General features: G+C 44.6%; 1 protein-coding gene across 1 annotated transcript; it reads right to left on the bottom strand.

Moving 5' to 3' along the window:
• Positions 1–3,156: 3,156 nt before the first annotated feature.
• Fgfbp1 (fibroblast growth factor binding protein 1) lies at positions 3,157–7,139 on the bottom strand. The gene is made up of 2 exons (XM_090344098.1): positions 7,080–7,139; positions 3,157–4,213 (listed from the first exon to the last, which is right to left on the bottom strand). The coding sequence occupies exon 2, from the start codon at positions 4,193–4,195 to the stop codon at positions 3,491–3,493; it is 705 nt and encodes a 234-aa protein (XP_090200224.1). The 5' UTR covers positions 4,196–4,213; positions 7,080–7,139; the 3' UTR covers positions 3,157–3,490.
• Between the last annotated feature and the right edge of the window lie 3,430 nt (positions 7,140–10,569).

Raw genomic sequence — 10,569 nt, 5'->3', positions numbered from 1 at the left:
TAAAAACTGTATTAAGATTCTGACTTCAAACGCCCCTGATCTTGTCTGATCGCAAAAGCTAAGCAGGATCAGGCCTGGTAGATGCTTCAATGGGAGATTCAGACATTGACTAAAAAAATCTGCTTGCAGGAAGCCCATGTCCTTGTAAAAGACAGGTAATGAGCAAATGAATGATATGGATACATATAGTGTATGTCAGAGGATAGTAAGTGGGAAAAATAAAATAGGATTGGATGAGCTCCAGGAAGAGCGTGGAAGAGAGTAACCAAGGCGTCACATCGTGGAAGTAAGGTTAGAGTGAGGCAAGTTGGGTCACTGAGCTTCAGAAAGCATTACAAGAATTTCTTTTGGAGTTGACTGATTATGGTGACCATTGAAGATGGTCAAAGTAGAAGGGGTTTCTCTGGCTGTTGTGTAAGAATAGACCACAGTCAAGGTCAAAGGCAAGGACATCCACAAGGACACTAGTGCAACAATCTAGAAAGAGAGGCCCACTCACTTAGATACAACCTAATAAATTAAAAAAAAAACCTAATAAATATTTTCTTGTATATTGTCACACGACATATTTTGAATAAGGCATTTCAAGGTGAATGATGTACACAGGGCGTTATGAAAGCCCGAGGCAATCACAAGATGGCTGAACTTGTACTTGGGACTGTCAGCCCCAGGTCTTTGATAGATTGTGTTGGTTCTGCCAGAAACACTCTAGGAGGCAGAGTGGGAAAGAAGGTAGAGAGGAAGGAGCCAGGTAAGGAGCTTTGGATTCCAGCCATTCAAGTCTGCACTGGTGGACTTGTCAGTTACCACCGTGAGTGAGCCTGAGGGAGGAGAGCCTCTTTCGTGAGGTGTGGATCTGTAAAGGCAGAGTAACTTCAGCTAGTATTCGTGTGCCATCTTTCAGTGCCTCTGGCCCATCTACAACCTTCTTATCTCTTGCAATCAAAGGGAATCAAACCAAAGAAAACTCACACTCTCTCTCTCTCTCTCTCTCTCTCTCTCTCTCTCTCTCTCTCTCTCTCTCTCTCTCTCTCTCTCTCTCTCTCTCTCTCTCTCTCTCTCTCTCTCTCTCTCCTTCTCAAAATTTGGCTCCTGTATATCCAAAAGGTTCTCATGAAGAATAGTAGATAGGGAGCAAATGAGACAGATCCCAATTGGAAGCCGGTGGTGTCATTACCAGTTTTGCACTGTGGTCTTAAAGCATTCCTCTCCACTCCCCCAGATGGGATGATGAAAGAAGAAAGCTCAGCACAAGTGGAAGCAGTAGCTTCTGGAACTTTCTCTCTGTATGGGTGTGGGAGGGACGGGTGGATCCTGTTCACGGTCAGGTGTGGATCACACATGTATAACCCCAGTGTTGCTCTCCTTTCGGCAAGGGAAGAGTCTCTGGCTTCTCAGGTGGAGGGGGCTTGGAGCCTCCAGATGAAGGAATCCCTCTGCAGCTCTGCCACTGTGGCTGAAGCCGAGTTCACTAGGAAAATTTTCACCTCCCTCCACAACCCACTCTTATACTGTGGATTTCAAATGGTCACAGCTGAACACCAACTGGGCCTAAGCTTTAGATTTTGACCTATCAGTCTTTCAGGAAACTAGGCTTGGTCACCCTGTTGTCTAGATAAGGCAACCTGTGGCTGAAGAATTCATGGATCCAGAGTTGGGCTAATAGATATACAACCTCTCCCTCCCCGGCCGTTGACTACTAGTTAAATGGCAAAAGTCTCCCAATTTCTGCCAGTGACTAAATTTCAAGAGAACTAGAACCAGCATCGTCAAGGGCTAGAAGGATCTGGAGACACGGTGGCTAGGGTGCTGCAGTGTACTTTTTCTCCCCACACGCATGGGATTTAGCGACCCTGGAAGAGTTTCATCCTCTCCTGTCTCAGGGTTCTACTGTGTTGAGTTATGTATGCTGAGTAAGGAGAAGCTGGGCACCTGACAGGGAGCCTGGCAGCGTGTTCATCAGCTTTCCATCCCCGCTGTAACACACACGTGAGTTCCACCATTTAAAAATGGGCAAGATTGGGCCGGGAGTTTGGCCTAGTGGTTAAAGTGCTTGCCTAGCATGCACAAAGACCGGGGTTTGATTCCTCGGTACCACATACATAGAAAAATGCCAGAAGTGGTGCTGGTGGCTCAAGTGGTAGAGCTCTAGCCTTGAGAAAGTCCAAGGACAGTGCTCCAGACCCTGAGCTCAAGCACAGGACTGGCAAAATAATAATAATAATAATAATAATAATAATAATAATAATAATAGGCAAGGGTTTTTTCTTTCTTTTTTTTCCCTGCCAGTCCTGGGCCAGAAGAGGACAGAAGAGGACTGTTCACCCTCATAGTAGCCAAGAGGCCAAGAGAAAAAGCAAAAGAAAGGTTTCCTTCCCAATAAAAGATAAAAAAAAAATTATTTTGTTACTACTTCTTACTTTTTGATGAGGAATGGCAAAATACTAATAAAAATATTAGGGAATTTTAGAAAAATGTTAGCTGCGGTGCCAGAGCATTTGTTCTGACATGTCCCTTGATTTGAAACATTTTTACACATAAACAACCTTGGCTTGCTTCCTCTATTTAGGGTTAGGCTCCACATTCATCTCTAGAGAGAAGGCTCCCCTGGTCAATCTATCAAAAATACCTTCCACCCTACATGAGAAGCTCCTTTCTTGACTCTGCCTCACTGACTCTTGAAAAATTCCATTTATTATCATTTTCTCCATCAGTAAGGTCAGACCCTCCTCTTGGATGCATTGCTCTGTGTCCAACACGCAGCCTGGCCGGAGTCTGAGCCCCATGAGCCATATGAATGAATAAGTTAGCAGTGCCCAGATGCATAATCCATGGAAAGAAAACTAGCACAGAGCCTGCACACAGCAAGTACAGCACAGTACACAGCACACAGTGTTTCCCGCCAGGCAGAGCGCATCTCGGCTAACACAGACATCCTAGTTTATCTCCATAAACACCATTTGGAAATGAGGAAACTGTGGAGAGAGAATCAAGAGTAGGTTTTACTAAGGAACAGCTTGGGAAAGTAGAATTGGGAATCACTCTTAGATACTTCCTCTACTCCTGGACGGGGTGGGGGGGGGGCGCCTCTCTGATGAGCCATGAACTCTTGTGGAACTCAGAGAGGTAGAGAAAATAAGCAATGGCTTAACATAGTTCTGAGCACACCCAGAGTTTTATTACCCTCATTGATTTGGCAGGAAAAAAAATTGTCTTGCTCTGAAATCATGACTCTGGTTTGTTCTGCTGGAAGACAAGTCTCAACTGCTCATAGGCTCACAGTTCTGTGGGCCATGGAAAAATGCATGGAGGGAAATAGGTCTAAGGACTTGTATAGAAAGTAAATTGCATGCCATAAAAAAACTATAAAATTGTTTAAATATTTCACTGCCCCACTGGAGCCCCGAAGTGTAAATCACATGGGGAACGTGAGGGGCTTTACAACAAGCCGGAGGAGCAGGTGACTTCACAGGCTTGTTCTCTGGCCTCATTAGCAGGATGTGGCCTGGAAGACAGAGAGGAAGAAGGAGCAGATGGAGCTCCAGGACTCCCCACAGAACTCCATGGCAACCTTCCTCTGGTTTGCCACATCCGGGTCATCCACACATTCAGGATCTTTGGAGGTCAGGGTCACCGCAGGGTTAGAGGTGACCTCTCTGACCTTGTCTGCTTCCCCAGGGGAGAGCTCTCCTTCCTCTTTCTTGGTCTTCATGTTATCAAGCAGCATAGGGGAGATTAGCTTGAGATTTGCTTCTGGAAACTTCTTTTTGCATAATCTGGTCTTCAGGACGCTCTTGGAGTTATTACAGAGATTTTTCTCTTTGCGCAGGGTTCGAGAAATTTGTTTCCAATAGACTTTCTCCTTGTTGTGCTTCAGGCACTCAGTGGGGTTGCCAGCAAAGACACAAGACAATTCCTGGTCTGCTCTAGTACATTCGACCTTCAGGGCGACACCGCCCTCCTGCTCAGATATGGCCCATCTGCACGTGGATTGGTCTTTGGTGACAAATTTGCCGTTGGTCATAGACTTGCCTGTCTTGCTTCTCTGCGTATTCTGGGCCTTTTCCAGAGGGACTGATGGACCGCTATCGGACATGCCATGCTGGGTCTTCTTTGCTCCATGTCTGCCTTTTTCTGAGAGCACCTGAGCAGCCAGGAAGAGGACAGAGAGCAGAGTGAGGCCGTGGACCCTCATGGCTTGGCTGGGTGGCACCTGTTTGACAAAAGGAAGAGGAGTCAGGCAGACAGCATCAATGTGCCAGGCTGGCATCCTTCCGACCTCAAACCAAACTAACCTGTGTTAGGAGATGAGTGTCTGGCTCGCTCTGGAATCCCTAACTGATCAGACTCTCATGACAATTTCCATTTGATCTGAGCTGTGAGGATCTCAAAGCTGCCAGCCTCCATCTTTTCTTTGGCCATACCCAGAGCCTTGAAATCCTCCATGCATTCAGTTATTCTTTCCTTGCTCACTTAGCCAAATCTGCTTTTGTTTATGCAACAAGCATTCACTGAGCTCCTACCCCAGGCCACCTACTAGCCTAGCTATTGAGCATATTATGGTGAATGAGAAAGGTGGTCTTAAATTGCTTAAAGGCATTTAAATGGTGTAGACCATTTATATTGTCCTATCTTTGCCCTCACTTTGACTTTTCTTTTTTCAGTTGGTTGTGAGGCTTGAACTCTGGACCTGCTCATTGTCCTTGAGCAACTTAGCTCAAAGCTACCACTTTACACTTGAGCCTGGGCATTGTACCTGAGCATTTTAGCTCAAGGCTACCACCCTGCCCTCTGAGCCACAGCCCCACTTCCTCTTTTCTAGTGATTAATTGAAGATAAAAGTCTCATGTTCTTTAGTGCTCAGGCTGGCTTTGAACCGTGATCTTCAGATTCCAGCCTCCTGAATAGCTAGGATTACAGTACAGACGTAAGCCACCGTACCCGGGCTCAGTTTGATCTTGAGTTAGTCAGAAACCTTCTCTGGAAATAGAAGTATTGGCTGACATATGAAACCTTTCTACCTCCAGTGCTGGGTATCTTCTTCACATGCCTGTGCATGCACACATGCATGTGCACACGTACACACAAATCACAAAAAGAGTCATGAAATGTCATGAAAACCAATGGTGATTCAGCCGTTGACTAGACACAGGGTTTGACATGCTGAGCTGGGTGTGGCTGAGGGGCAGAGAACATTTCAAGAGGAAGAGCTCCAGGGGAAGCAAGAAGGTGGGGAAGTTATCTGACCTGACAGAACATAGCAAACCAGGGTGGGGAGGGGTGTATTGCAACTAGATTAGTTCATAAGGTTGGTGGCGAGAATTGTGCCTAATTGACTGGTATTCTGATATGGCACAGTACTGGGCATGTAGAAAACTTCTTAGAAACCGAATTATTGAATTCATTAGGGAAAAAGTAAGACAACCACATTCAAGAGAGGCGAGAGGCCTGGCATCAGTAGCTCATGCCTGTAATTCTAGCTACTCAGGAGGCTGAGATCTGAGAATGGAGGTTTGAAGCCGACTGGAGCAGGAAAGTCCATGAGACTCTTATCTTCAACAAACGACTCTGAAAATACCACAAGTGGCTCTGTGGCTCATTTGGTAGAATGCTAGCCTTGAGCACAGAGAGGGTCAGGGACAGAGGCCAGGCCCTGAGTTCAAGCCCTTGGACTGGTAGGGGAAAAAAAGAAGAGAGAGGTTGGGGTCCTTATTCATCCTGTGTCCTACACCCCAATAAAGACATGACAACAAAAAAAGAGAGGTAAGAAGTCTTTTTCTACTTGACTTTCATGTACTTAATACTGGTCCAGCATTTGATTTTTTTTTCCCTCTTAGATAAATGTTTCTTTTTTCATTTTATTGTTGAGGTAATGTTACATTCGTCAGGTGGTGGGTGCATTACTTCTCCAACACTGATACCCCTTCCCATGTTTTCGCCCAATTCCCCTCCCCCCCTCCCAATCATCTTGTTTTCCCCCTTGCCTTCCCAATTTCAAATAAACAAATAAACATATATACAATATACCAGGTAACAAAGTCAGATACAGTAATCACATGAGATTCCCATAAGGGGAAAAAAAGAGAAAAGAAATAACTATACATAGTACATTGAGAACAACAAATCACAAAGATAAACCTCTTGTTTCCATATCCTAGAGTTCATTTTGTTTAGTCTCATCCTATATGACCATATGTACATAGCATTTGAGCTATTGTGATCCTCTGCTAGGAGAGTCCTAGATGTGTACTAATTATTACAAATGAGGGAAACCATTGAGCCTATGTTCCTTTGGGTCTGGCTTACTTAATATGAATTTTTTCCATTTCTTTACGAATGGGTGATGCCATTCTTTCTGATGGCAGCATAGAATTCTATTATGTATAAATACCACATCTTCTTGATCCATTCATTTACTGAGGGGCTTCTGTGTTGGTTCCATATCTTAACTATGGTAAATAATTTGGTTCTTAACTTGCTTAATCATCTCCTGTGCCCACCCCACCCCTGCCACATAGTTCTTCCTATACTACCCCCAGAAAACAGCTCTGGCAGCTCAGTAAATTGTACAGGGTTCCTTAGAGGGCAGTGACAAATGTGATGCACAACTGGGCATGGCTTTTTTCCTTTATATCAGCTCTCCTGATCACATCTTATTTTGCATCTTTGTTATTCCCTTTGGGGGAAAAATCATCAAAGAATGAGAAAGCTATGAACTGTATAAGGTTTAATTTAGCATAAGCTATTACAACAAAAATAACCATATAATTTGTATTCTGATTTACTAGACAGACAGACAGATTTTGTTTGAACAAAGGGAAGGCCCAGGAAATTACTCTCCAGGATTTAGCCCATCCCTAAAAATGGAAAATAGAAAAAGTAATCACAAGTATCTGGGCTACAGTAATTCAGAGTGGGACAGGAGGCTAGGTAAGTCAGATGAAGATCCATTCCTCAGGGCCCTGAGACTCAGCTTCCATCCACCCACCCTGGGATCCAGGCTCAAGGAAGCCCAGGGCCTCATGTAGGATGAAAATTGGGAGCAGGTAGTGAAGTGCTGCAGAGAACCAGGCTCTTACCTTGTTCTGAGTGCGCAGCTGCAGAGCAATCCCAGATAGTGATGTGAGAGGATCCCTGGCTTCTCCGTCCTCTCAGCTGAGTGCAAAGCACGTTTGGCTATTTATACAGCAGCCCAAAGAGTCAGGGTTCTGACAACACCCCTACTCGTGGAGCTTTGTTCACGCTCCTCCCAGTCACGCCCCTCAGGAGCCGGCTCCTCTAAGGAAAGTTTTGTGTGTACTCCAGCAATCAGGACCTTATATGTATTATACCATTTGACCTGCTTCTCTGGGGTGAGCCAGTCTTTTGCTACCCAGAATCCAGGGTAGAAGCATTGCTCAGCCTGTGAGGACCCTCTTTGGTGTCCCCATCAGTGACATCTGTGGAGGGTGTAAAATAACAACTACATCTACCAAATTCGGAGACTGTATTTTCCTAAAAGTATTCCCCACAGCTCATAACCTCTACTGCATGCGTTGGCACAGAGAAATCGACACGTGGATACACTGAATGTCTTTCCTATATTTACAGCGTCAGGGAGAGAGGATTCCCAGAGGTAAAGCTAAGATTCTCCATCTTCTTGGTCTGACTCTTCCAGAAATAATTTGGAGAATGAGCAACTGAAGTTACTGTAAATTTAGAGTTTTGTTTTTTGAGTTTCTATTCTCACTCAGCCACCTAATATTATTGTGTGGGTAGATGATTCCGTGGGCTCCGAGGGAGTGGTTAAAAATGAAATTCTTGATATTGGAATTCCAGTTGAAAATTATTCACCTTCAGCTCAGAGATGATCATCTGTTATAGATAAAAGTCCTATATCCAGATAACTGGGGCCAGAGTTTGGCCTAGTGGTAGAGTGCTTGCCTAGTATCTATAAAGACTGGGTTCGGTTCTTTGGTACCACATATATAGAAAAAAGCCAGACATGGTGCTATGTGGCTCAAGTGATAGAGCTCTAGCCTTGAGAAAGCCTAAGCACAGTGCTCAGGCCCTGAATTCAAGCCCCAGGACAGGCAAAAAAAGAATCTTGGCCATTATTTTTTCCTAGCCACATGACTTTGTCCAACTTGAAGTTCCCAACATGTCTAGTTATCACTCATCGTGTTCAGAAGATAACACCGCCACACTTAGGGCTGGACTTTTTTCTTTAACTGCAAATAAGCAATGCAGAACAGTTGAGTTCATGATGAAATTTTAAGCTCTATTTGTGGAAAAGATATTATTATAGATGTATATATATGTATATATATATATCTCAGATGTTTGGTACAGTCAGTAAATGAGGTGTGAGCAAGAGAGGCCAGCACTGCATGGATCATGAGCTGCTCTACTGGTGGCAGAGTAGTCTTGAAATGTACCTGTGGGTGTGAGAAATCTCAGGGAAGGACTTGGTAGGCTGAGACTCAGTCACGTTTCATTCCCATTGTCAAACTCTTCAATCATGGCCCAACAACTGTGGCCAAACTCAAGTTCATGGTGGACAGATGTGTTCTTATGGGAACAAACAGTGGGATTTAGAAGAGGGACACTTAACATCTCTCTAGGAAGAGAACCAACTTCTCAGGAGGAGGCAAAGGACTGTAGCGTTTGGTTGGACTGGAAGAAAGTTTCAGATAAAGTTTGGGGGGAACAGTTAAGAGAACATTGGTGAGCACAGAGGCTCCATCCAGACCATTGGTTCCCACACCCCTGGGGAAGGACCTCACCGACACCATTCAAATTCCACACAATGTGCCACTCATGCACCCATGCAGCAGTGATTGGGGAACAATTCAATAATGGCAGCAGCTCCACTTGAGCTGTCTCTCCATGCAGTTCACCTAATTGTACCATGCTCCACCTGGAACTCAGTTGTTGTATTGAATTGACTTTATTTTGTTAGCATAGATTAGTTGTCACTGTAACATTTCCACAGGTGTACACAGTGTGTCCAAATCAGTCTCACCCCTCTGTCACCGTCCCCACCCCACCCCCTGTCTTAAAACAATTGAACAGCTTCCACTGCTCTATTTTCGTTCACACAAATAAACTACAGCTACCATGTTTATCCTCCTTTGCCATTGTAAGCTCTCCCAACTCCTGCTGGTTCTCAGCAGGCCATTTGAGCCTATTTTACTTTCCTGAGGTCTTGTTATTTCCACTGGACAGAAGATCATCCAGGGTCAGACAGCTAGTGATGAGCAAAGCCAGGGGGGCAAAACCGCAAACAGGCATTTGGTCTTGATTTTTGTCAACATGCCACAATGCAAATGTTAAATGTGGTTGTAAGTTATTACTATGATGCTATCTATGGCCACTTGAAAACAACCTGCACATCTAATTGTCTACAAACTGTATATCTTATTGTAGGGACCCATGAGATACCCCTATAACACCCCCCTTTGAGTCCTATGCCAATCTACTCTTCCTCTCCTGGGTCAGTCACTATTATTGGTTCCTTGTGGCCACTGGCTAGAAAACTGAGAACGTGTTGGGTTTTAAGGACAGGAATAGACATTCCATTCTGAGTCAGGGACAAGGCGTAGCAACGCTCTCATCTGCTTTATACAGTTATGACCTGAGAGCTTGTACATTGTTTCACTTGAACCCTTCTAAGTGACAGTGTCATTTGAGTGCAATGCAGATGCCAGGCAGAATCTGACAATAGTCAGCAGGTTTGATTGTGTAATGCCCTCTTCTTGCAATTTCTAATGATCTAGAAGCAGAAAAGGGTGTGCTATCATTTTCAGTCTCTTCAAAATAATTATATGAATTGAATTCAAGAAATTAATTTGTCTTAGAATTGAATTTATGCCACTCATGTGTTTGGTTTTTTTTTTTTTTTTGCCAGTCCTGGGCTTGAGCTCAGGGCCTGAGCACTGTCCTTGGACTTTCTCAAGGCCAGAGCTCTACCACTTGAACTTCAGCACCACTTCTGGCTTTTTTCTATGTATGTGGTACCAAGGAATTGAACCCGGGTCTTGGTGCATGCTAGGCAAGCACTCTACCACTAGGCCAAACTCCCAGCCCATGTTTGTTTGTTTGTTTGTTTTAATGGAGGGCCTTGCTTATGTAGCCCAAGCTGTCCTCAAACTATGTAGATGAGCCTAAGTTCATTTTGCCTCAGCCTCCCAGTGCTGGAATTACTGCACCGGGATTTCTGTTCAACTTTTATTTTAGTGAAATGTAGTTTGTATGTTATATTAACTAACCAGCTAGTTTAGGTTTAAGTCTTTCCCAGAATGATTTCAGGACTCATTTTCCAGTCTTCAGAAGTGCCCGTGACTCCATCACAAAACCCCACCATGATGGAAAGCTCAGGTCTGGCACTGGTTTTGGTCAACCGTGGTCAGGTGCTCAGGCTCTGCTGGGAGCCAGTAGCCAGCCAAACGGGAGAGTCTGGCCAAAGGGAGAGCACGAACCCCAATCCCTACTCCCCACAAACCAAGAATGCTTTTACTGTTTTTTCAGGTGAAGGCAGCCCTAATGGCTTTCATTTGGTCTTTTCACTAACAGAGCTCCCTGAACAGG

This window comes from Megascapheus bottae, chromosome 13 (genome assembly GCF_031878675.1).
Source record: "Megascapheus bottae isolate mThoBot1 chromosome 13, mThoBot2.hap1, whole genome shotgun sequence".
Lineage (NCBI taxonomy): Eukaryota > Metazoa > Chordata > Mammalia > Rodentia > Geomyidae > Megascapheus > Megascapheus bottae.
Note: the sequence above shows the minus strand (reverse complement) of the source record. Positions and strands in the feature narration are given on the sequence as shown.

Coding starts and splice junctions, on each gene's coding strand:
- Fgfbp1 (XM_090344098.1), bottom strand. CDS start 4,195: ATGAGGGTCCACGGCCTCACTCTGCTCTCTGTCCTCTTCCTGGCTGCT.